The 27,449-nt window shown below is 43.0% G+C and overlaps 1 protein-coding gene across 1 annotated transcript in view; it reads left to right on the top strand.

Annotated features, from left to right (window-relative positions):
• Window positions 1-27,449, top strand: part of OSBPL3 (oxysterol binding protein like 3) — a 168,243-nt gene that overhangs the window by 52,126 nt on the left and 88,668 nt on the right. Inside the window, exon 2 of the mRNA XM_038773035.1 lies at window positions 25,978-26,218. Coding sequence (XP_038628963.1) covers window positions 26,126-26,218 — 93 coding nt within the window. The 5' untranslated portion in view covers window positions 25,978-26,125. The remainder of the gene's footprint in view (window positions 1-25,977; window positions 26,219-27,449) is intronic.

Here is a 27,449-nt window from a genome sequence, read left to right as displayed (position 1 = left end):
GCAGTGGAGCTAAGATTAAAACCCAGATCCTCTGATTCCCAGGCCTGTGCTGTTTTCCACTTTTCCATTCTGCTTTTTAATTCAAATTATCGCCCAAATTATCTCAAGTGCAACCACACAGTTAATGAGCCTCCAAACCTACTAGATACCAAAGACATTGTCCTGCCCGGATATTTCTTTCCTCTGGGCATGCCTCCCCTCCTCCCCCCCCAATTTAGGGACATGAAAATGCACTCATTTTTGTGTGAAAATCAAATTAGTTAAGCTCTAGAGTAAATCCTTTATGCCCCATTAAGGGTTATCGTAGAAATAGTGATCAGTCACCATCTTGTGCTAACAGTTCAGCTCACTACGGGCTCTTAAGCATCCAGCATACTCAACTTTTTTTATTCATTCTGTTTTTGGTAGGAAAGAGTGCTTTAGAAGTGTGGAGCACTGACAGATTACAGTAATTGTCCTCTAGAGGACTGATGAAGAAAAATTAGCACTAATTACAATACACTCAGTTTCATGCTGAAAATTGACCCTTGTCCTAGGATGGGCAGTCTGCCTTCTTGCCTTTTTCCTGGAAAGTCTTTTAAAATCCATAGGGATAAAATCAAGGGCCTGCTGTGAACCTCTACAGTGGTTCACCCTTGTCAACATGAGCAAAGAGTTGGGGTACAAAGAAGAGAGGCACAGGGGTAGGTGGATTATGAGAACCACCGTGGCCTTGTGGAAAGAGCACGAACCTGGGAATCAGAAGGACCTGGGTTCTAATTTTGACTCCCCCACTTGTCTGCTGTATGACCTTGGGCAAGTCACTTAACTTCTCTGTGCTTCAGTTACCTCATCTGTAAAATGGGGATTAAGACTGTGAGCCCCATGTGGGACAGGGACTGTGTCCAACCTCATTTGCTTTTTCTACCTCAGTGCTTAGTTCAATGCTTGGCACATAGTAAGTGCTTAACAAACGCCTTTTTTTTTTTTTTAGAAAAAAGAGGGAATTGCTGGAATTAGCTGAGGTAAAAAGCACCTGATTTTTTCCACATTTTGCTTGAGACGGTAATATTCATTCATTCATTCAATCGTATTTATTGAACGCTTACTGTGTGCAGAGCACTTGGGAAGTACAAGTTGGCAACATATAGAGACGGTCCCTACCCAACAGTGGGCTCACAGTCTAGAAGGGGGAGACAGAGAACAAAACAAAACATATTAACAAAATAAAATAAGTAGAATAAACATGTACAAAATATATTCAGCTGAACAGTCTTGGCGTTCTGATTGTGAATGCCGGAGAAGTGCATTGATTTATGACCCTCAGCACAGTCAGTATGTGGGCTCTAATAGGTGCCATAAATATTTTCGAAACCCAGCACTGCTTTGCTAGGGTTTTTGGCATCCCAGCCAACGTTCCCATCTGTGATGGAGTGTAATTGTATTGCAGAAAAGGGCTAACCAAGTAGGTGAGAAGCAGTGTGGCCCAGTGGAAAGAACAGGGCCTTGGAGACAGAGGACCCAGGTTCTAATCCCCGCTCTCCCTTCGTCAAATCACTTAATTCCTCTGTGCTTCAGTTCCCTCCTTTGCAAAATGGGAATTCAGTACCTGTATTCCCTCCTATTTGAATGCTAGCCCCATATGGAACCTGATTATCTTGTACCTATCCCAGCACTTAATACAGTGTGTCGCACATGGTAAAGGCTTAGAAAATATTATTATTTGTCAGTCAGTTGTATTTATTGAGCACTGACTGTGTGCAGAGCACTGTACTAAGCTCTTGGGAGTGTACAATAGAACAATAAATGGACACATTCCTTGCCCATAATGAGCTTATAGTCAAGAGGGGAAATCAGATATTAATATAAATTATAGACTTATTTTGTGAGGCAAAAAGTAACTTGGGCATCTCAGTTTTCAAAATCATTATTTATATTGATTTGTATTGATATCTATTTCTTTTGACGTTTGTCTCCCCCCCTCTAGACTGTGAGCTTAATGTGGACAGGGATTGTCACTGTTTATTGTTGTATTGTACTTTCCCTAGTACATAGAACAGTGCTCTGCACACAGTGAGTGCTTAATGAATGATTGAATGAATGAATCTTTTTCCCCCCCTCACCACTCTGCAGGGAGGCCAAACAAAAGCACATCATATGTTTTACCCACAACATAATAATAAGGATGGTATGTGTTAAGCGCTTACTATGTGCAAATCACTGTCCTAAGCGCTGGGGAGATTACAAGGTGATCAGGTTGTCCCAGGGGTGGCTCACAGTTTTAATCCCCATTTTACAGATGAGGTAACTGAGGCACAGAGATGTTAAGTGACTTGCCCAAAGTCACACAGCTGACGGTGGAGAGCTGGGATTTGAACCCATGACCTCTGACTCCAAAGCCCGTGCTCTTTCTACTGAGCTATTCCCTGGCCAGAATCTGTTTGTTCAGTGAATACTTTTTTTTAGTGGAAAGGAGCTTTCTATTCTACAGGGGCTGCCATCGTGGACAGATAGGTGGACTGGGTTAGTGGTCCCTTCCTCAAATCAAGTGATGAGTGTAGATTCATTCATTCAGTCGTATTTACTGAGCACTTACTGTCTGCAGAGCACTGTACTGAGCGCTTGGGAGACTACAATACAATAAACAGACACATTCCCTGTCTACAGTGAGCTTATAGTCTAAGAAAGGGGGAGACAGACATTAATATAAATAAATATAGGTCTGAGTCAGTGTGGGCTTTGGCATCGTTTTCATTTTTCCTGTACTTGCCTCTTACCTATTCAGCACAATGGTAATGTGAAGCCTTTGGCTACCTTTTTTTTTAAGAAAGAGGGAATAATGAGTCCAGGAGTTGGTAGTGTTTTTCCCTCACTCCCCACTAATTAAAAAATCCGAAGATTTTCATTTAGTGTCACGCTATAAATCCTGAAAAAGCAGCCCGCACCTATCCACTTTTAACTGACCTGCTTGTTCCTGTCTGTTCTCCTGGAAGTGAGGGAGCGAGGCCCGCCGGGAGGGAGCTAAACCGCAGTCGGAAGAGCAGTATTGTGGGGTTAGAAACGAGCTGCTCACTGAGGCAGTGAGAGCAAGTAAATTCTGTCCGAGTTGGAGTTCTTGGATTTCTTTTAGTTTGGCCTGAATTGTTTTGTAGAAAAATTGTAAACCCTTAGAGTCCTGGGATCCTGACTTCCACCTCTATTACATTATACTCTATCAAATGCTTAATACAGCACTCTGCAATCAATCCATGAATGGTATTTATTGAGCACACACAGTAAGAGCTCTTTAAATACTGTGGATTGAAAATATTCAAATCAGTCAGTTATACTTATTGAGTGCTTATCGTCTGCAGATCACCATACTAAGTGCTTTGGAAAATACAGTACAGTCGAGTTGGATGGCATGACCTCTCCCTACAGGAGCTTACAATGTAGAGGGGGAAGCAGACACTCAAAATAAATTACCAAAAGGGGAAATGGCAGAGTGTAAAGATGTGGACTTAAGTGCTGTGGGGCCACGGGTAGGGTAAATATCGAGTTCTGAAGGGGTGCAGAGGGGAGGGCTGTGAAAGGGAAGCGAGGGCTTAGTCACAGAAGGCCTCTTGGAAGAGACTTGATTTCTTAGGAGGGCATTGAAAGTGGGGAGAGTGATGGTCTGTTGGATACGAAGAGGGAGGGAGTTTCAGGCCCAAGGGAGGATGTGGTTAAAGGGTTGGTGAGAGGGTAGTTGAGCTGAAGTACGGAGACTAAGTTGGCATTTAGAGGAGCAAAACCCGTGGATTGGGTTGTAGTAGATCACTGATCTAAGTAGAAAGGGGAGACCTGATTTCCTTAAATGATAATACTAATGATGATCATAATAGCATTTATTAAGTGCTTACTCTGTGTGGAGCCCTGTTCTCAAGCACATGGGTAGATACACATGCTTTACAAGATCAATGTGGACAAAGTCCCTCTCCCACACTGTCAGTCATATTTATTGAGTGCTTACTGTGTGCAGAGCACTGTACTAAGCGCTTGGGATGTATAAGTTGGCAACATATAGAGACAGTCCCTACCCAACGACGGGCTCACGTGGAGCTCATAGTTTAAGTAGGAGGGTGAAGAGGTATTTAATCCCCATTTTACAGATGAGACAGCTGAGGCACAGAGAAGTTAAGTGACTTGCCTAAGATCACATAGTAAGCAATTGACAGGTGGATTTCGAACCCAGGTCCTTTGACTCCCAGGCCTGTATTCTTTCCAGTTGGCCATGCTACTACTTAAAACCAATTTATAGAGAGTTTCTGTTTGATGTGGACATGGATGGGCAACCATTGGAGGTTTTTAAGGAGTGGGGTGACATGGACCGACGAGTTTTTTTTTTTAGAAAAACATGGGTAGCAGAATGAAGAATGGACTGGAGAAGGGAGTGTACAGTAGTGGTGGGGGCGGGAGGGGGTCATCAGTGAGGAGGTTTATGCAGTAGTCAACGTGGGATGGAAGTGTTTGGACCAGCGTGATAGCAGTTTGTGTGGAGAAGAGTCTCCTTGGTGAAATGTGATTTTAGTAGGGCTTTGAATGCTGGGAGAGCAGTTACCTCCTGGAGATGGAGGGGGAGGAAATTTGTAAGGGGAAAGGCCTGAACGGGAAGTTGGCGTAAAGAGGGGAGAATGACACAGTGAGTGCGGTTACCTTACAAGTAATCATCATCATCATCAATCGTATTTATTGAGCGCTTACTATGTGCAGAGCACTGTACTAAGCGCTTGGGAAGTACAAATTGGCAACATATAGAGACAGTCCCTACCCAGCAGTGGGCTCACAGTCTAAAAGGGGGAGACAGAGAACAAAACCAAACATACTAACAAAATAAATAGAATAGATATGTACAAATCAAATAAATAAATAAATAGAGTAAGTAATGGAGGGTGTGAGCTGAGAAGGAGAAGAGGAGGGAGAGAGTTGATGGGGGAGCCTTGTAGCTGGTGGTCAGGAATGTCTGCTGGACGTGGAGAAGATCAGTCAGTTGTGTTTATTGAGCATTGGACAGTGTTAGGATTTTGGAAGCAAAGGGAGTTATGCCAAATGACATAACATAATGTCATCAGGATAAAGTATAGATTGGAGAGGGGAGAGAGTGGAGGCAGGAAGATTGGCTTTATACTGGACAGAAAAAGATTGCATTCTCTTCAGTCCCTGGACCCATTTTATCTTACATCAATTCTTTTTACAGAAAGCCCACCCTAATGAGCCTTATGCAACCCCCCGCAAGATATTTTTTTAAGTTACTTGGAAGTGAGCTGCTTGCCAGCATAGCCTAACTTAAAATCCCAATATTCTGTATTTCTCAGGGTAAGAGCTCTGGTTTATGGACATACACACAAAATTCTAATGTTTCCAGAAAAATCTACAGACCAAGAGAAAGAGAGATGGTGTGGAAAAGTTAAAGCACAGTGAGCTTGATCTTGCAGCCTGTAACTCCAGCGCTTAGAACAGTGCTTCGCACATAGTAAGCACTTAACAAATGCCATTATTATTATTATAACTCAGAGAATGAGTTATAATGAGAGAGGTTTCCAGATTTGGCCTGATGTAATTCGTATTAGTTGCTTCTCTGGTTTCGAGTTGACCAGTCAGGGCCTAGACACCTATTATTTAAAATTTACATTTCCCGTACTGTTATTGTAGATGAAAGTGAAATGTATTTCGGAGAAAATTTGTTAGACACTGCTGCATGAAAATTAGGCATCCTTCACTTTGAAGTTAATGTAGTGGTTTCCTTTGAGAGTAGGGTCCTGTTTTATGTAGCATAAATGAAGATGGAGTTATATTTGCCAATGGTGCATAATGTTGGTGATGTCTCTTCCTTCTGTTTATCATTTTCTTTTCTCCCCCTTCTTTAATCTTTCAGTTGTTGGCTTTTATTCAGCTTTTTCTGATTTTTCTTGTCTCTTCACCCTGCCCTCTCTTGGCACCAAAGTGAAGAAATTGATCAATCAGAGGTGTTTACTGAGTGCTTACTGTGTGTAGAACACTCTACTTTGCACTTGGGAGACTACAGTCCAATAATTGGAAGACATGTTCCCTGCCCACAACAAGCTTACTAAAGTCTAGAGGATGATGATATTCTGTAGTTTCTTTATTTGCTCTAAATCGAAGCCTAAAATGTAGGAAAAGAGGTCATTGGCAGGCACCTCTGGTGGCCACTGCCTTAACATTTGGCCTTTCCGATTTAACAGTGTTTTCCGACTCATTCATCGTTTGTCGTCTTCATCAGCATCAATGAGTGTCTTCTGTTAGTGTAGTGTTGCTGTAGAACATGGCAACACCCACTCGTGTGCTGGGATTGCCTTTCACTCCCCCTCGCTCCTCCAAATGTTAAGAAAGGAGAAGGGAGGAACTGGATGTCTGGGATGGAAGACAGGCAGCGCTGCCAAAAGAGAATGTTATATTCGTAGACGAATGTTCGAGGGGAAAAAAAAACTTCTCAAGTAAATGGCGCGTTGGTTTAAAAAAAGTCTTAGTTCTTATGTGGTATTTTGGTGAATATTTTCATTTCTTGGGATTTGGATACAGTGTGAGTTATTGCAGGGAAAATCTCACTGATTAACGAAGTCTTCTCTATTGCTAGGATATTTTCCCCATGTCCCCATAGGCGAAAGACCCTTGAAAAATGCCTGGCATAAATTTCCTTTAGATGTGATCTTTTTTTAACTGCTGCCATTCATATTTAAATAGACCTCCCACAGAAGGGCTTTACGTTTCAGGAATAAAACAGCTTGCCCCATCTTTGCTGGCATATTTTGATTAATCTTTAGAATGTAAAATGGCAAAACCCTTGTTAAATGTAATCTGAATCTTCGGTGGGAGATAATAATAATAATAATGGTATTTGTTAAGCGCTTACTATGTGCAAAGCACTGTTCTAAGCGCTGAGATTTGCTTATTTAGAAAAGAGGTAGAAAAATAAAGAACCATTTTCGCCATAATACAGATTAGTTTTCATTGGGCCCCCTTTAGAATAATTTCACACTTTAATTCCCCTTTCTCTTCAGTTCATTTAGGGTTTTTTTCTCAAAATTTTGTTCTACCACCTTTCCCCTCCATTTTGATAACCAGTTATATCTGTTTTTCTTCCTGCTTGCTCCTATTGTGTGCACCCAATTTTCATGTTTCCTATCATCCCCCATTAGAGTTTAAGCTCTTGTGTGTACTGTAAACTTAAGCCACCTAGTTCAATGTAGGTACTGAATAAATATTGATTAATTAACAATACTCTCCTGTCTTCATACTATCAGGAACTTAGTTTGCCCTTCCCTCCTACACTCTCATCATCATGAGTGGTATTTATTGAGCACTTACTGTGTACAGAGCACCATACAAAAGCACTTGGGAAAGTACCATACGACAGAGTTGGCAGACATGTTCCCTCCCCACATCGGGCTTATAGTTTAGATAGGGAGACAGACAGCAATATAAATAAATGCTCTGTCATTATCCTCCTTTTACACCCCTTTTTAAACTTAAGATGGTTTATTTAATGCTTTTATTAGAAAGAGTTTGGTGTGATATCTTCCTCCGGAGCTCGGTCACATGCAGTTCTGTTGGTATGTACCAAATTTATATTCATAATTACTTCCACTGCATCATTCTCTCTCTACCTCCTCCATCCCACGGCCAATTTTTGAGGAAGAAATAAGATTATTTTTATAGTCAGTGATGGCACCTCGGGACATAAGGAGGAGCGGAATGCATGGAATTTCTTCACTGAGAACTCCAAGGTAGGAAGGAATAGAAGGGAGTGGGGGCTAATTCATCAAATCCCTACTGTGTGCAGCGCTTGGGATTCTGCAAGAGTGAGTCAGACACTTCTCCATCACCAGTGGTATTTATTGAGCTCTTCCCGTTTGCAGTGCACTGTATTTAACTATTGGGAAAGTACAATGTAGAGACTTTTTTTTTAACCAACTTTTTTTCCATTTCACCTTTTTCTCCCTTCCCCAGACTTTCCTCTTCTTGTTTGATTTTCCTCTGCTTCCCTCATTACTGGACTTATTTCCCTACAAAGTAGCCCTTCCCCTGTTTGGGGTTGCAAAAAGTGGGGCAGTTATGTGAGTCATTACAGCATTAATTAGAACCATATCTCCGCATTCCTCCAAAACTTCCGTTGGTTACTCATCCTCGTGTGCATCAGGCGGAAACTCCTTTCCATCAGGTTTTAAGGTACTCGATTGCCTGTCTCTCTCCTGCCGTACCCCACCAATCTCCTGTTATAACCCAGCGTGCACACTCGCCCCCTCTAACACCAGCCTAATCACTGTACCTTGATCGCATCTATCTCATTGCTGACCCCCTTGCCCACAGCCTCCCTTTGCCCTGGAATGCCCTCCCCCTTCATTACCAACAGCCCACCACTCCCCCTACCTTCAAAGCCTTATTAATAATAATAATAATAATGGCATTTATTAAGCGCTTATGATGTGCAAAGCACTGTTCTAAGCACTGGGGAGGTTACAAGGTGATCAGGTTGCCCCACGGGGGGCTCACAGTCTTAATCCCCACTTTACAGATGAGGTAACTGAGGCACAGAAAAGTTAAGTGACTTGCCCAGAGTCACACAGCTGACAGTTGGCAGAGCCGGGATTTGAACCCATGACCTCTGACTCCAAAGCCCGGGCCCTTTTAATAATAATAATGGCATTTATTAAGCGCTTACTATGTGCAAAGCACTGTTCTAAGCGCTGGGGAGGCTACAAGGTGATCAGGTTGTCCCACGGGGGGCTCACAGTCTTAATCCCCATTTTACAGACGAGGTAACTGAGGCACAGAGAAGTTAAGTGACCTGCCCAGAGTCACACAGCTAACAATTGGTGGAGCCAGGATTTGAACCCATGACCTCTGACTCCAAAGCCCGGGCCCTTTTCCACTGAGCCACGCTGCTTCTCTTATAAAAGAACTTATTAGTAAGAATTAACTTATTAAAGTTATCTCTCCCGGCCCCTTCATAGTAGTTAAGAATAAACCTTCTTTCTCCCTGTAACCCAATCTGTACCTGTTACCTATGTCCCAGTCAGTCTTTCTTGTTGACTGGCTTTACTTCCCGAGCTTTTCCCTTTGGCCCCAAAATTCATCTTAAGTGATGTCTAAAAATGGTGAATCTTGTTAATAAATTAAAACATTTAAAAAACCTTGATATATGAATCCATCACTGGCAAATATTGAGTGCTTACTGTGTGTTGGTAGAGAAGTAGCCTGGCTTAGTGGAAAGAGCACAGACTTGGGAGTCAGAGGCTGTGGGTTCTAATCCCAGCCCCACCATTTATCAGCTGTGTGACTTTGGGGAAGTCACTTAATTTCTCTGTGCCTCAGTTACCTCATTTGTAAAATGGGGATTGAGACTGTAAGCCCCATGTGGGACAACCTGATCACCTTGTAACCTCCCCAGCACTTAGAACAGTGCTTTGCGCACAGTAAGCACTTAATAATAATAATAATAATAATGACATTTATTAAGTGCTTACTGTGTGCAAAGCACTGTTCTAGGCGATACAAGGTAATACAAGGTTTATTGAACTAATGGACTAATGAACTTTAGTCATTTCAATCAGCTCTCCTCCTCTTACCTTGTAATACAAGATACAAGGTAATAATAATAGTAATAATAATAATAATGATGTATTACCTTGTAATACAAGATACAAGGTAATAATAATAATAATGACATTTATTATTACTTTGTATCTACCCCAGTCATTAGAACAGAGTTTGCCACATAAGTAAGCGCTTAACAAATACCATCGTCATCATTATTATTATTATTACAATGCAGTAGAGTTGTTCAACATGATCCCTGCCTATAAGGAGCTTGCAGTATACAGATAGAAACAGACATTAAAATAAATTACAGTTAAGGGAAATGAATTTGTACAAAAGTCCTGTGAGTGAGCCGAATAGCAAGTACTTAAGTGTATAGGTAAATAGAGGGCCTAGTCAGGGGAGACCATTTTGGGGGAGGTCTGATTTTAGCAGGGCTTTGAAGGTGGGGAGAGTGGTGGTCTGTCAGACGTGAATTAGGGGGTGTGGGGCAGAGTTTCAGGCCAGAGGGAGGATGTGGGCAATGGGTTGGTGGTGAGACAGACAATTCCGGCTCCTCCACTTGCCTGCTGTGTTACCTTGGGCAATTCACTTCACTTCTCTGGACCTCCTCCCTCGTCTGTAAAATGGGGATTGAGAGTGTGAGCCCCATGGTTGCCCGGGACTCTGCCCAACCCGACTGTGTCTACCCCAGCGTTTAGTATAGCGCCCTGCTCACAGTAAATGCTAAACAAATACCATTATTATTACTATCGAGGTACAGTGAGTAGGTTGGCGTTGGAGGAGCAAAGTGTGTGGGCTGGGTTATAGTTGCAGAGCAGTGAGGTAAGGTAAGAGGAGGAGAGCTGATTGAAATGACTAAAGTTCATTGCTGCTGCTTGAATCAGAGAGTAACAGGCCCAATTGGGGATCAGGCTCAGGTGAGTAAGAATGGGTCGGATCTAGGTGATGAATTGGTCAGAACAGCTTTGGAGGAAATTAATGAGCAGTGAGGGAGGGGGTGGGGGGAAAAAGAGAGAGAGATTCTCCCCCAACCCTCCCTCCCCCCCGCAGTCTGGCAGTGCTGGAAAGATGATCTTGTATCTGTCATAAGATTGAAGGTAGCTGGACTATCTTCCAGCCCTCCAGAACACCAAAAGGAAAATGAAATGGATTCACAGCAGTCTTGCTAACAAGTTAAGGACTCTTAAAATCCAGATCTTTTTTTTTATGCATACATCCATAAGCACGGAGAAGCAGCGTGGCTTAGTGGAAAGAGCCCGGGCTTCGGAGTCAGAGGTTGTGGGTTCTAATGCCGCTTCTGCCACTTGTCAGATCTGTGACTTTGGCCAAGTCACTTAACTTCTCGGGGCCCCAGTTCCCTCATCTGTAAAATGGGGTTGAAACCTCTGAGCCCTACGTGGGGTACCCTGATTACCGTGTATCTATCCAACGCTTAGAACAGTGCTTTGCACATAGTAAGTGCATAACAAATGCCATTATTATTATTATCCACAATGAGAACTGACTCTACTCATTCTCATCCTATCCTTTACTCATCTCTAATCCAATCCTTTCTTCACCATACCCACTCCCACATCTGTTGATTCCCCCATGCAGGAGACCAAGAGAATACAGAGTTATAGATTTCCTTTGTAAACAGATTCTCACAGAAATTCAATGAAAATCTTCCTAGATCATGTCAATCTTTGCACTTAAATTTATACCACTTCTCTATAGCATTTGTCAACATTGTTTTGCATAAAACCTAAATGTATTCTATCATACTCCTACAGTCAACCTTTGTAGCATTATTCTTCTGCTCCTATTTCTAAATAATTGTCTCCCACAGTTTCCTCGAGATCATAGACCATGATGTATTTTTGTTATACTCTCCTAAGTTCTCAGTATAGTGCTCTGCACATAGTAGATGCACAGTAGCGTAGTTTGCACGAAAAGGGAAATAGGGAAGAAAAGATCAAATAATAAATCCAGATCAAATAATTCTCAAACAGTAACCATTGCTCTAATGTTCAGAAGATGTTTGACCTATATACGCCTCTTCCCCTTTCCATTTTTGTGAGCATTGAATGGGAATAACAGTCAAAGTAATGCTTAGCAAATGTTCTTGTTCAGAGAGAGGAGTTTGCATCTTAGGTTGAATTTATAACCACATTCTGTGGTGAAATAAGATGATCGATCACTGGTGTGGAGCTGAGATTTTCAAAGTTTTCAAACATTGAACCTTGGTAAAATAGTATTCAAGAAATACAAAGTATCCTAGTGGATAAAGCACTGACTGGTGAATCAGTAAGACCTGGATTCTAATCCTAGCTCTTCCACTTGTCTACTGCCTGTGACCTTGGACAAGGCGCTTCACTTCTCAGATCCTCAGTTACCTCGTCTGTAAAATGACTGTGAGCCCCATGTGTGACGTGGACTGCGTCCAGCCTAATTAACTTGTATCTACCTTAGTGCTTAGTACAGTGCCCAGGATGCAGTACACACTCAACAGATACCATTAAAAAATACCAGATTGCACAAACAGTACATTTCCTCCCGGCAAGTGTCCTCAGGATATCCATCCAGGAGTAACTTGACTTAGCATCGAAATAATATAGGACTTGCTGGCAGTTACTGAGCTCAAGAAACTTTTTGGCAGCCCAGTTGTGTGCTGAAAGAGCTCTGAAATTGAAGAGCTAGGACAATAAAGGATCAAAAAAAGCAGAATGATCAAATTCTTTACTCGAGGTCTTGGCTGCAGACAGAAGGAAAAACAAAAATCATCAGTAGTGTTTTAGGGGCCATCGAGTTAGTTTTCTAACAACCTCTAGATGGTAAATTCCTTGTAGGCCGGGAATGTGTCTACCAACTCTGTTGAATTGTACTCTCCCAAACATTTAATACAGTGCTCTGCAAACAGTAAGTGCTCAATAAATATCTTTGATTGATTTTGGTTGACTCTTAGGAAATCTCCTGAAGTGGTTTGTGATAGAAGTGTTCCCAAATGATGATGATGATGATGATGATGATGATAATAATAATAATAACGGCATTTATTGAGTGCTTACTATGTGCAAAGCACTGTTCTAAGCATTGGGGAGATTACAAAATGATCAGGTTGTCCCATGCGGGGGCTCACAGTCTTAATCCCCATTTTACAGACGAGGTAACTGAGGCCCAGAGAAGTGAAGTGACTTGACAGCTGACAAGTGAGGAGCCGGAATTTGAACCCATGACCTCTGACTCCAAAGCCTGTGCTCTTTCCACTGAGCCACACTGCTTATCCTCTCCCTGTGTCTTTGATCAGCCCCAAAATACATTTGCAGGGCTTAGATTTCAGTGTTTTTTGGAACCTAAGACAGACCTTCATTTTGAGAGCAAGTGTATGCCCTCGTGTTGTACCTTGAAAATTCTCCAGGCTTTGTAATGTCATTGAGTGTGGTGGTCTTGTATGACAGTCCAATCGGTTGTGATCAGCCCAGGTTCTAATGACTCTTCAGTCTTTTCATAGAAACTAGGAAAGGAGAAACAGTTCCAAAGAGGCGAGTTTGTTCTGAATGAATGGAAAAGGCCATCAATCATTTGATGTTTTTAGCAACTCCAGGAACCTTAGTCGGATTTGAAATAACTCCTTCGGAACATCCACCATGGTGAAAAACTGGGTGGTTAATGCTTCTGGATCAGAATAAAACCCAACAAACCAACATCAGAGGAGCAGAAATAGCCTTAACAAGTGGAAAATCCAATTTAAGACTGCCTCAGTGTAATGCTCCGTGGCAGAGCTTGCTTTTCATTTCCTGATACATAATCCCATGACGCCACTGCTACCGATAGTGGTGTAGGAGGGTAAAGAAGCCATTCCAGACTCAATATGCACCACTAAGGCATTTTAGAGCAAAGCCTGGGGAGGTGTTGAGGCTTGCCGAATTCCTCAGGTCTTCCTATTGGAGAGGAGAGGTCCGTGTGTAACCCTACCTTTCGGTCACCTTTAGGTCCGGACCCATAATTCAGCATAGAGGTAAACTGCGCAGAATGCAAGTTTTGACATGCTTGTCAATTAATCAGATCAGAGGGCTTTTAGGAGAAATGTAGAGAAAAGGCTTGGTGTAAAAATTATCTTCTTGCCAAATAGAAATGCTTGGCCTTATAATCTTTTCTCTACAGTTCCAAGCTGCCTGCTAAGTGCTGGCGGGAGATAAAAGGCAATCAGATTAGACTCAGGCCCTGTCCCACATGGGGCTCACAATCTAAGGAGGAGGAAGAACCAGTGTTTAATTCCCGTTTTACATATGAGGAAACTGAGGCCCAGAGAAGGTAAGTGACTTGCCCAAGGCTACATAGCAGGCAAATGGTAGAACCAGGATTAGAACCCAGGTCTTCTGATTCTCAGTCCTGTGCCCTTTCCAGTAAGCTTACAGTCTAGAGGGCTTGTCCAGTGGCCCACACTACTTTGAAAAAAGAGCACGTCTTCAGAGACCCATTTTCTGTAACAGAGATGCCAAAAGCCATTCCTTTTAAACAAAAAGTTCCCTCAAATGAAATTTTCCCTAGATCCTGCAGGTCATCAATTTAAGAGCTTACTCTGTGCAGAGCCCTCTATTAAATGTTTGGGAAAGTACAGTGTTAATAATAGACATGCTCTCTGCCCTCAAGAGCCCACAGTATAATTCAATAAGTGTTCAGGCTCACCTAATCATTGAACTTGTGTTACAAAATTGTTCTCCTCAATTTTGTTTTAGAGAAGTTTCACTCTACCCCCTCAGTTTCTCCTCCCAGGCATGGATCACTGACACGCCACTCCATGCTTTTGTTCGTTGGACTGTTTTTCCAAATCTGAGTACACACAGAAAGCACTCAGTAAATACCAGTGATTGATAGTTTTGAGGAGAAAGGTCTGTTGTAACCTGTTTTCTAGCTGCGGTCCTGAAATCTTGCTACGCACTTGACCCCCTAGCTCTTGTTACTGGTATTTTATGATACCGTCTTAAATGGCATTTATTTTCAACGGAATGATGGTGAATTTTCTCAGGGAGGGCTTTCCTTTTCAGACAAACCTGATGATAAAAATAGAAGTGGAGTGAAGCTGTCGATGGTGGGATGCAAAAGACTCTGGAAACAGATAAGGGTCATGTGCTTTAGAGGGCTGAAGGAATAGGCCAAAATGGGGGAAGCACAGAAAGGGGTTAGTTTCAGGCAGGATTGTTGTGTAATCCATAGGTAGTATGTGTTGAGTACCTTCTAAGGCAGAGCACTGGACTAATTGCTTGGGAAAGTACCACAGAATAGAGAGACATGGGGAAGCAATCTAGTATAAAAGAGTAAGTAAGAATACATACAAATAGACTATATAACAGTGCTTTGCACATAGTAAGCGCTTAACAAATGCCATTATTATTATTATATTAATTATATGTAAGAATATGTAAGCCATTTTTAAAAAATGGTATCTGTTAAGCTCTTACTATGTGCCGGGCACATCATGTCCCACATGGGGCTCACAATCTTAATCCCCATTTTCCAGATGAGATCCTTGAGAAGTGAAGTGACTTTCCTAAAATGACACAGCAGGCAGGGCAAGAACCGAGGTCCTTCTGACTCCCAGGCTTCTGCTCTATCTACTAATAATAACAATAATGATGGCATTTATTAAGCGCTTACTATGTGCAAAGCACTGTTCTAAGCACTGGGGAGGTTACAAGGCGATCAGGTTGTCCCACAGGGGGCTCACAGTCTTCACCCCCATTTTACAGATGAGGTAACTGAGGCACAGAGAAGTGAAGTGACACAGCTGGCAATTGGCGGAGCCGGATTTGAACCCATGACCTCTGACTCCAAAGTCCTTGTTCTTTCCACTGAGCCACGCTGCTTCTCTATGTACATTAGTGCTACAGGGAAGGGAGTGTTGATGTTTAAACCTGAAAGTTGATTGTTCTATAGCCTTTTCTCTAGCTGGGGTGGGAAGGTGAAGTATATGTAAAATATTAATATTTACAAGACCTTATAATAATGGCATTAATTATGGCTATTATGTGCTAAGCAGTGGGGGAGAGTCAAGCTTATAAAATGAGATCCAGAGCTTGCCCTACACTGGGCTCATAATTAATTTTATCCCCATTTTGCAGATGAAGAAACTGATGCCTAGAGAAGATCAGTGACTTGTCCACAGTCACACAGTAGGCCAGTAGTGGAGCTGAGGTTCAGACCAGCTTCTCCTGACTTTCGGGGCTGTGTTTTTTTGTCAGTTAGCCGTGTTTAGTGAGTGCTTACTGTGTGCAGAACACTGTACTAAGCACGTGGGAGAGGACAATATGAGAATAAACAGACACATTCCATGCCCACAATGAATTTACAGTCTAGAGGGACTAACAGACATTAATATAAATAATGTGTCTGTTGACCCCCAGGGTCTCCCATCTTTATAAAAAATATATTCATTCAGTCAGTGGTATTTACTGTTTATTGTGTGCAAAACACTGTACTAAGTGCTTGGGAGAGTACAATTATATGTGACCTGATGTGGTAGGATCAGTTTCTCTGTTTAGAAGTGTTTACGGCGTAGACGTGAAATGAATTACCATTCCATTCCATTGCTCACTCTTTTCTGCTGTAGCCCTTAAATAAAAAGTGGTGTCTATGCACTCTTCAGATCACTATCTAGACATCATACTTCCTATCAAAGGCCTTAGTTACTTGGAGGAAAAAGGCTTATCTTGCCGACTTGGAGGGCTCGTTGACCTAATTCGGAGACTTTGGTCATTACTAATAGAGAGGAAACTCTTGCCAGGTAGGTTTTCAGGGCTGGCCGTTTGCCCTGCAAAGATGCCTGTAGTTTAACACTTGCAAGGAACTTTCCCCCAAATTCAGGCTAATTAGCAAATGGCAATTAAGTTAATGCATCCAGGGAAGCAGCGTGGCATAGTGGGTAGAGCACATTTATGGGAGTCAGAAGGACATAGGCTCTAATCCCAGTTCCCCACTTGTCTGCTGTGTGACCTTAGGCAAGTCACTTCACTTCTCTGTGCCTCAGTTACCTCATCTGTGAAGTGAGGATTGAGACTGTGAACCCCACGTGGGACAGGGACCTTGTCCAATCTGATTTGTGCATAAGTGCCTGGTGCATAAGTGCTTAACAAATGCCATTCTTCTTCTTCTTATCCCAGGATTAGTAGAGCTGTAGAACTGTATGTGTGTGTTTTCAGATAGTAGCAGAGCAGCGTGGCTCAGTGGAAAGAGCCGGCTTTGGAATCAGAGGTCATGGGTTCAAATCCCAGCTCCGCCACATGGTAGGGACTGTCTCTATATGTTGCCAACTTGTACTTCCCAAGCGCTTAGTACAGTGTTCTGCACACAGTAAGCGCTCAATAAATACAATTGATTGTCAGCTGTGTGACTTTGGGCAAGCCACTTCTCTGGGCCTCAGTTACCTCATCAGTAAAATGGGGGATTAAGACTGTGAGCCCCACGTGGGACAATCTGATTACCTTGTATTTACCCCAGCACTTAGAACAGTGCTTGGCACATAGTAAGTGCTTAACAGATACCATCATTATTATTTATAATTGTACGTCCAGTTCTCTTATACGCAGGAATTGTGTTCTTTCAGAACTCCATGTTAAGGAAAGCGTGGGCCTTTTAACTCACCATATTTGATACTGCATGCAAGCGCATGACCATTTCTTTCATCCTCTTGTCATGCTGTATCCCAGCAGGCTTGTTGTCGGGAAAATGCTGTAATTCAGCCATCACCTTCTAGACAGAATATAGTGAAACACGCATTACAGAAGAACCGAGTGTGTTTCTAAGACCCTTCTCAAAACACCCTGCAAACCTGTTCACCAGTTACTGCCGATGATTTTTCCATCACCTCCTCCCTTCTTCCCATCTTCTGAGGGAGAGATTGGAATGGAATTTTTCCGAGGCCAATTCCAGGCCTGCTAACTCTAGAGGAGCAGCAGGTAGTATGGAGATGGGAACCTACCTGAAGAAGTGGGAGGAAATGTTTCCGATTACCCTAGATTGTAAGCTTGTGGGCATGGGATGTGTCTGCTTATTGTTGTATTATACTCTCCCAAGCACTTAGTACAGTGCTGTGCACACAGTAAGCGCTCAGTAAATACAATTGAATTACTGCCTCCTACCATTAACAGGGCTGGTAGTCCATTTCAAGCCCAGTTCCAGGGCCAACGTGGACATCCCACAAATTCTCCCTGAACGACAGAGCCTATGTTAGTAACATGTCAAGCCCCGACAAAGAACAGGGCCTTGTGCTGTAGGGTAGGATTACCCTTGGTTGAAGCTTTTTCTAAGGTAAAATTGGCCCTAATTAGAAGTTATTTTTTTTAGCCTCGGGCTCATGGATTAGCAATTTAGACATTTTTTAAGGCTGTGTTACTGATGATCGTTTGAGCTGAATTAATTCTTGCTCTGAAAGATTTTACTCTTTCCTGTAGTGGCAAGCTTTTGACAGTGTGAATCACTACTGTAAACTCATTTTAAGGCGCTGTTTACTGAGCCTCTTATCATCATCATCATCATCATTATTATTGTTTAGCACTTACTATGTGTCAAGGCACTGTTCTGATTGCTGGGTAGATACAAGTTAATCAGCCTGGACTCAGTCCCTGTCCCACTTGAGGCTCACAGTCTAAGTAGGAGGGAGAACAGACTTTGAATCCCTATTTGACCTTGGGCCAATCACTTCATCCTGTGCCATGCTTCCTGACTTACAAAATGAATATCAGTGCCTGTTCTCCTTTCTTCTTAGACTTTGAGCCCCATGTGGGACCCGATCATCTTATATCTACCCCAGCGTTTAGTACAGCGCTTGACACTTAGCGCTTCACAGATACAAGTTATTTGGAGAGGATGCTGAAGGGGAAGGAGGATCAAAAAGGGGCCTTGAAGAATCAGTCATCCTTATTGAGCACTTACTGTGTGAAGAGCAGTGTACTAAGTGCTTGGGAGAGTACAATAAAAAGAGCTGGTAGACCCATTCCCTTGCCCACAGTGAATTTACAGTCTAGAGCGGGAGACAGAAGGGAGGGGGAGAAGAGGAAATGGGGGCCTAGTCAGGGAAGAAGATATATACTTTGGAGCTGGGGAGAGTGATTGCCTGTCAAATATGAAGAGGGAGGGCCTCGCAGGCCAGAGGTGAGACATGGCCAAGGGGTCAGTGGTGTGATAGATGAGATGGAGGTACAGTGAGTAGATGAGCATTAGAGGAGCCAAGTGGTTGGGTGGGTTTGTAGTAAGAAATCAGGGTGGTAATGTAGAAGGGGGCAAGGTGATTGAGTGCTTGAAGGCCTATGATAAAGAGTTTGTTTGTGATGAGCCACCACTGGAGGTTCCTGAGGAGTGGGGAATCGTGAATGAAATGTTTTTGTAGAAAAATGTGGTCTGGACAGCAGAGTGAAGTATGGACTGGTGTGGGGAGAGACAGGAGTCAGGGAGATCATCAAGGAGGCTGATGTAATAATAAGGCGGGATAGAATAAGTGCTTGGATTCATGTGGTAGCAGTTTAGATGGAGAGGAAAGGGAGGATTTTAGCGATGTTGTGAAGGGTTGAACCGACAGGAGTTAGTGGCCGATTGAATATGAGGGGTGAATGAGAAAGATGGGTCAAGAATAACACCAAGTTTCCGGGCTTGTGAGGCAGGGAGGATGGAGGTGCTGTCAACAGTCAGGAGAAAGTCAGCCAGAGGGCAAGCTTCAGGTGGGAATATGAGGGAACATGAGACCTTTAAGCTCCCTGTGGGCAGGGATTGTGCTTACCAACTCAATTGCATTGTACTCTATTGCATTGTTGAGAAGCAGCTTGGCTCAGTGGAAAGAGCCCGGGCTTGGGAGTCAGAGGTCATGGGTTCGAATCCCGACTCTGCCAGGTCTGCTGTGTGACCTTAGGCAAGTCACATAACTTCTCTGAGCCTCAGTTCCCTCATCCGTAAAGACTGTGAGCCCCACGTGGGACAACCTGATTACCTTGTATCCCTCACAGCGCTTAGAACAGTGCTTTGCACATAGTAAGCACTTAACAGATGCCATCGTAATTATTTATTATTTACTCTCCAACTCTCCTAGCATGGTGTTCTGCACACAACTTAAGTGCTCAATAAATACCACTGAATGATTGATAGAAATACGATTGAATGAATGAATGAATGATGGCCCTCATATGCACCCAGGTTTCACAAGAATTTAGTACATCATTTTTTGTGGTATTATCAGCTTAACCCACATAAAACACGGGCTCATGTCAGACCCCCACAGGACTCCCAATTGCATCACCAGTGTGGAGTTTGGCGATCTTTCAGCACACTCACCAGTTGGAATGGCTCAGGCCGTATTAACTGAAAAAGAGGATGGTTTCCTCACTATCTGTCATCATGTACTTAAGTGCTGGCCACAGTGGTTTGTAGTGTCTCAGATCTTAACCAGCTTCAATTCCTCCTTTTGTGAACACATGCAGAAGCGCTCATGCTCTTGGTGTTTACTGTTTGTGTGTGGAGTTTAATTAATAGAGGAGGCATAGGTTCTGCTCCTTTTTACTTTAATAGGCATCGAGTTTCTGCCATTTCCTTTTCTCCCCCCTCCTTTTTTTCCATCCCATCTTAGATGATTGGAAATGTCTCATATTATTCTTAAGAAACTATCAATCATTTATTGAGCACTTACTATGTGCAGGGCACTGTAATAATAATAATGATGATGGTATTTGTTGAGCTCCTGCTATGTGCCAAGCACTGTTCTAAACGCTGGGGTAGATGCAAGGTAATCAGGTTGTCCCACTTGAGGCTCACAGTCTTAATCCCCATTTTACAGATGAGGGAACTGAGGCACAGAGAAGTTAAGTGACCTGCCCAAAGTCACACAGCTGACAAGGGGCATAGCCGGGATTAGAACCCACAACCTCTGACTCCCACGCCTCTGACCTCTGACTCACTGTACTAAGTGCTTGGGAGAGTACAGTACGACATAATAATAATAATAGTAATAATAATAATAATGGTATTTGTTAAACACTTAATATGTTGCCAGGCACTGTACTAAGCTCTGGAGTGGTTACAAGCAAATTGGGTTGGACACAGTCCCTGTCCCATATGGGGCTCACATTCTCAATCCCCAATTTACAGCTGAGGGAACTGAGGCACAGAGAAGTAAAGTGACTTGCCGAAGGTCACACAGCAGACAAGCTGCTGAGTCGGGATTGGAACCCATGACCTTCTGACTTCCAGGGCCTCTTGGCACAACGGTAGCGCTTCTGACTCCAGATCAGAAGGTTGCGTGTTCAGATCACGTCGGGGTCATGAACAGTTTCCTGAAGAAGCAGCGTGGCTCAGCGGCAAGAGCCCGGGCTTTGGAGTCAGAGGTCATGGGTTCAAATCCCGGCTCCGCCACTTGTTGGCTGTGTGACTTTGGGCAAGTCACTTAACTTCTCTGGGCCTCAGTTACCTCATCTGGAAAACGGGGATTGAGACTGTGAGCCCCCCGTGGGACAACCTGATCACCTTGTAACCTCCCCAGCGCTTAGAACAGTGCTTTGCACATAGTAAGTGCTTAATAAATGCTATTGTTATTATTATTTTTTTATTATTATTATTATTATCCCAGACCCGTGCTCTATCCACTAAACCATGCTGCTTCTCCAATTAGCAGACATTTTCCCTTCCCACGATGAGCTTACTATGAGGAAGAATTGTAACATATCACAGGTAATTTAGTACAGTGCTTTGCACACAGTAAACTCAATGCATACGATTGAATGAATCATTTCAGGGTTTTCGGCACGTGTGTTGTAGTTAGACTTGAAGGGAGGAATTGAGTAGAGCTTTAAAGCTGCAAACTCCGATAAATGGTTTTCTTTCCATCTAGATAGAAATAATGAAATGTCCCAAACTAGGTTCTTTCCGTCACTTTCTTTTTAGACTCTGTAATCTGTTGGAGAGAATTATTGGACTGGGATTTAGAAGACCTGAGTTTAATGCCGGGTATTCTCCTGAATGTCCTCGAGCAAGTTACTTGAATCAGTGTGCCTCAGTTTCTCCATTTGTAGATTGACATAATGGTGTCTGACCCTGTCTTTTTCAATCACCTTTCATCCTCCTGCTTCACCTTGCTGCTCTCCTACTCCAATCCAGCCTGCACACTTTGCTCCTCCAATGCCAACCTCCTCCCTGTACCTTGATCCCGTCTATCTCGCTGCCAACCTCTCACCCACATCCTGCCTCTGGCCCGGAACGCCCTCCCTCCTCATATCTGACAGACAGTTACTCTCCCCACCTTCAAAGCCAAACGAGGGTCTTGAGAATGCCAGCGGCAAGCTTCAGCGTGGCCTACCGGAAAGAGCACAAGCCTGGGAATCAGAGGACCTGTGTTCTAATCCTGCTTCTTTTTGCCATTTGTTAAGTGCTTACTATGTGCCAAGCACTGTTCTAAGCACTGGGGTAGATACAAGGTAATCAGGTTGCCCCAAGTGGGGCTCACAGTCTTAATTCCCATTTTACAGATGAGGTACCTGAGGCACAGAGAAGTTAAGTGGCTTGCCCAAGGTCACACAGCAGACAAGTGGCCGAGTCTGCATTAGAACCCATGTCCTCTGACTCCCAAGGCTGTGCTCTTTGTTCTGCCACTTGTCTGCTGTGTGACCTTGGGCAAGTTACTTCATTTCTCCTCCTTCTAGACTGTGAGCCCGTTGTTGGGTAGGGACCGTCTCTATATGTTGCCAACTTGTACTTCCCAAGTGCTTAGTACAGTGCTCTGCACGCAGTAAGCGCTCAATAAATACGATTGTATGAATGAATTTCTCTGTGCCTGTTATCACATCTACAAAATGGGGAGTTAATGCCTGTTCTCCCACCTACTTACACTGTGAGCCCCAAATGGGAACTGATGATCTTATCTCTACCCCAGCACTTAGTACAGTGCTTGGCATGTAACAAGCACTTAACGAATAGCACAATTATTATTATTATTAGTAGTAGTAGTAATAGTTATAACAGATCTGTTCTTAAAGGGTTTAACCTTCCCTTGTCCTTCATCCTCTTAACGAATAACACAATTATTATTATTATTAGTGGTAGTAGTAATAGTTATAACAGATCTGTTCATAAGGGTTTAACCTTCCCTTGTCCTTCATCCTCTTAACGAATAACACAATTATTATTATTATTAGTAGTAGTAGTAGTAGTAATAGTTATAACAGGTCTGTTCTTAAGATTTTAACCTTCCCTTGTCCTTCATCCTCTTAACGGATAACACAATTATTATTATTAGTAGTAGTAGTAGTAATAGTTATAACAGGTCTGTTCTTAAGATTTTAACCTTCCCTTGTCCTTCATCCTCTTAACGAATAACACAATTATTATTATTATTAGTAGTAGTAGTAGTAATAGTTATAACAGATCTGTTCTTAAGGGTTTAACCTTCCCTTGTTCTTCATCCTCTTAACGAATAACACAATTATTATTATTATTATTAGTAGTAGTAGTAATAGTTATAACAGATCTGTTCTTAAAGGGTTTAACCTTCCCTTGTCCTTCATCCTCTTAGGTTAGAGTCTCTCTCGTGTACCATTTAGGAAATAATGGAAGTCCACATCCCCTCTCCTCCTCCTCCTCCTCCTCCCATCTCATACTGTACTTCTCATTTTCTACTGCCCGGTCATTTTTGTGACTTAGAGACTCTGCGCAGTAAATAAAAACCAGTACTCTTCGTCTACAGTCCTGATGTAATGAGAAACCTAGAGTCAGTCAACCAGTCAATCGAATTTGAGTGTTGACTGTGTCCAGAGGACTGAACAGACCACTTGGGAGAGCACAGTAGATGGAGAAGACACAATTTGTACTCATAAGGAACATTCAGGCTAACAGGGAGCTGGACAATAGTAATTTAAAGAAAAAGAGGAAGAAGTCCTTAAGTAGAAGAATATAGAAGTTGATATGTACAAAATTACAAAGAGAGGTTTGGGGTACAGTTCCCTAACTAAGCCCTCATGTTTCCTATTTCCTGTCCCTTGTGCTTCGCCTATGCCCTTGGGTCTGTAATAATAATAATAATAATTATGGTATTTGTTAAGCACTTACTATGTGCCAAGCACTGTTCTAAGCTCTGAGATAGATACAGAGTAAGCATGTTGTCCCTCTTGGGGCTCACGATCGTAATTCCCATTTTACAGATGAGGCAACTGAGGCTCAGAGAAGCTAAGTGACTTGCCCAAAGACACACAGCTGACAAAGCCCGCTGTTGGGTAGGGACCGTCTCTATATGTTGCCAACTTGTACTTCCCAAGCGCTTAGTACAGTGCTGTGCACACAGTAAGCGCTCAATAAATACGATCGAATGAAAGTGGCAGAGCTGGGATTAGAGCCCATGACCTCTGACTCCCAAGCCCGGGCTCCTTCCACTAAGCCACACTGCTTCTCATGTCTGTACCCTTTAAGCACTTGATATTCGCCCTTTCCTCCGCCCCGTAGCACTTATGTTCATATCCATAATTTATTTTAGTGACTGACTCCCTCTCTAGACTATATGCTCCTGGTAGGCAGGGCGCGTGTCTACAGAATCTGTTGTATTGAACTCTCCAAAGAGCTTAATACAGTACTGTGCACATAATAAGCTCTCAATACATACCATGGATTGATAGTTGGGAGGATGCAATCACCATAACAGTAGTGTGTCCACCCATGTGAGGTATCTTTTGAATTTTCCTTCCCCACTTCATCACCATCAACAGCATTTATTTACTGTGTTCAGAACAGTGCTTTGGAAGGTTCCTAAAGAGTTAAAAGTTCTATGAAGCAGCATGGCTCAGTGGAAGGATCATGGGTTTAGGAGTCAGAGGATGTGGGTTCTAATCCCGGCTCTGCTGCTTGTCTGCTGTGTGACCTTGGGCAAGCCACTTAACTTCTCTGTGCCCCCGTTACCTCATCTGTAAAATGGTGATTAAGACTTTGAGCCCCACATGGGACAACCTGATAACCTTGTACCTACCACAGCGCTTAGAACAGTGTGTGCCACATAGTAAGTGCTTAACAAATGCCATTATTATTATTATTATTATTATTATTATTATTATATGATCCTTATCCTCAAAGAGCTTAGGAGCTGGGGGAGAAGACAGATATTTAAGTGAATTACAGATGAGGGAGTAATCGAGTAAATATGATCTGCCATTTATTTAATAAACTAGCAATCAGTCAATCAGTGGCATCAATTGAGCGGTTACTGTGAGCAGAACATTGTAATACACTGTTGGGACAGTACAACTGTACTGTAAGAGTACGCTTAGAGAAGCAGCATAGCTCAGTGGAAAAGAGCACGGGCTTTGGAGTCAGAGGTCGTGGGTTCAAATTCCGGCTCCGCCACTTGTCAGCTGTGTGACTTCGGGCAAGTCACTTCACTTCTCTGTGCCTCAGTTCCCCCATCTGTAAAATGGGGATGAAGACTGTGAGCCCCCCGTGGGACAACCTGATCTCCTTGTATCTACCCCAGCGCTTAGAACAGTGTTTTGCACATAGTAAGCACTTAACAAATACCAACATTATTATTATTATTATTATTATTATTATTATTATTATTATTATTACAAAAGCGTTGGTAGACACATTCCCTGCCCACCTCTAGAAGCAAATGTGAGCTAGTTTAAAGTTAACCTCAGTGGGAGGTCATTGTGTGGCTACTAAGTCTGGGCCTTTCATTTTCTGTCCCAAGTCCTGTAGATGAAATCTGGGACCCTGGGGATAGGTGGATAGTGGGGGAGGGAAAGGTACCATGGGAATTCATTCAATTGTATTTATTGAGTGCTTACTGTGTGCAGAACACTGTACAAAGTGCTGGAGTACGTCCACAATAAACAGACACATCCTCTGATCACAACGGGCTAACATTCTAGGGAGGGAGGGACCGACATCAATACAAATAAATATTACAGATATGTACATAAATGCTGTGGGGCTGGGAGTGGGGAAGAACAAAGGGAGCAAGTCAGGATCCACATCAGTTACAGGTATGCATGTGTATTTTCAATACTGAACTGAGATCTTCCATTTCCAGGAGCAATCTCAGTTTTATTTATAGCTTTAGCCTTCCTGTTTAAAGATCTCCCAGTGTAGCGTGGAAGACCTGGGAATGTTTAATAATTTACCGAAAGCTTGAACTTGTACTTCCCAAGCGCTTAGTACAGTGCTCTGCACACAGTAAGCGCTCAATAAGTATGATTGATTGATTGATATTTAACTAGTCTGCCATGCTTGTGAAAGACCAGCAGAATTCCCTCATAACCTGTTGGGTTTTTCTGTTGCCGTGGCTGGGGAATTGTTTGTAGAGATTCGTGTGTGCCTTCAGGGTAACATCACTAACCATGTCGAAGTAGTTCTAGGGAAGGCGTTGCTACTATGCAAGATTAATTGTGACATGATCGGCCTCTCTGTTTTGTTTCACTTTAGCTGTCTCCTCCGGGCCACAGAAAAGGCCATAAGGATGTGAAGGATAAGAAGTGAAACACACATCTGATGAGTTTCGCTCCAGTATAGGCGGAAGCCTCCTCAGATGGCAGTTTGATCGACCAAGACCCAAGCCACCAGTTGCTTCACCATGAGTGAGGAGAAGAGCCTTGGGGTAGCCCAGAAAACGCTATCGCCTTCGAGGAGCACCAGCAACTGCTCATCCAAGCAGGGAAGCCGACAGGTATTGTTTAAAGCAAAAATGGAAACTCCCCAAAGTAGGAAGCGGCTAGGGAAATCCCACTCACCAGTGCTCGGCCGTAGGATAGAGTTAAATCTTGATTATTTGTAGGCACAATCCGGAGGTTTTCTAGGAATTTCATTTTAGCCATTTCTTTCACCTTCCTTCCCTGACAGATCTTTGGCAAGGATTGTATACCAATAGCAAAGTTGACAGTGTTTGAGTTTCACTCATTTTCCTGGCCCTCCGTTGGATGGAGGTACCCGTGTTCAATGGAGTGGTCAAAGTTTAGAGGGAGGGAGGACGAGGAAGAGAGCAGAAGGACCTAGATAATTAGTCGCCGTGGCTCAGTGGAAAGAGCACGGGCTTTGGAGTCAGAAGTCATGGGTTCAAATCCCGGCTCTGCCAATTGTCAACTGTGTGACTTTGGCCAAGTCACTTAACTTCTCTGTTCCTCAGTTACCTCATCTGTAAAATGGGGATTTAAGACTGTGAGCCCCCTCGCGGGACAACCTGATCACCTTGTAACCTCCCCAGTGCTTAGAACAGTGCTTTGCACATAGTAAGCACTTAATAAATGCCATTATTATTATTATCATCAGTGGTATTTATTGAGCACTTACCATGTGCAGGGCACTATACTGAGTGCTTGGAAGAGTACTATACAACAGAGTTGGTGATAATAATACTAATGGTATTTATAAGTGCTTACTAAATGCCAGGCACTGTACTGAGTGCTGGGGAGGGAACAAGCAAATCAAGTTATCCCATGTGGGGCTCACAGTCTCAATCCCCATTTTACTGATGTGGCATCTGAGGCACGGAGAAGAGAAGTGATTTGCCCAAGGTCACGCAGGCTACTGGTACACCGGGATTAGAACCCATGATTTCTGATTCCCAGGCCCATGCTCTGTCCACTATGCCGTACTGCTTCTCTTATATGGAACATGTTGCTTCTCTAGAACATGGTAGACATGATCCCTGCCCACCCTGAGTTTATAGTCATATTAGTCCCTGATTAATCAAAGTGAAAGGTGTGCTTCATTTTTTTATGGTATTTGTTAAGCGCTTACTATGTGCCAAGCACTGTACCAAGTGCTGGGGCAGATACAAGCTAATCAGGTTGGTCACAGTCCATGTCCCACTTGGGGCTCATAGTGTTAGTCCCCATTTAACAGATGAGGTGACTGAGACACAGAAGTGAAGTGACTTGCTCAAGGCCTGCTATGGGCAA

The sequence above is a fragment of the Tachyglossus aculeatus genome, chromosome 2, assembly GCF_015852505.1.
Source record: "Tachyglossus aculeatus isolate mTacAcu1 chromosome 2, mTacAcu1.pri, whole genome shotgun sequence".
In the NCBI taxonomy this organism is placed as follows: domain Eukaryota; kingdom Metazoa; phylum Chordata; class Mammalia; order Monotremata; family Tachyglossidae; genus Tachyglossus; species Tachyglossus aculeatus.
The sequence above is the reverse complement of the archived record's forward strand: the minus strand, read 5'-3'. Positions and strand labels throughout refer to the sequence as shown.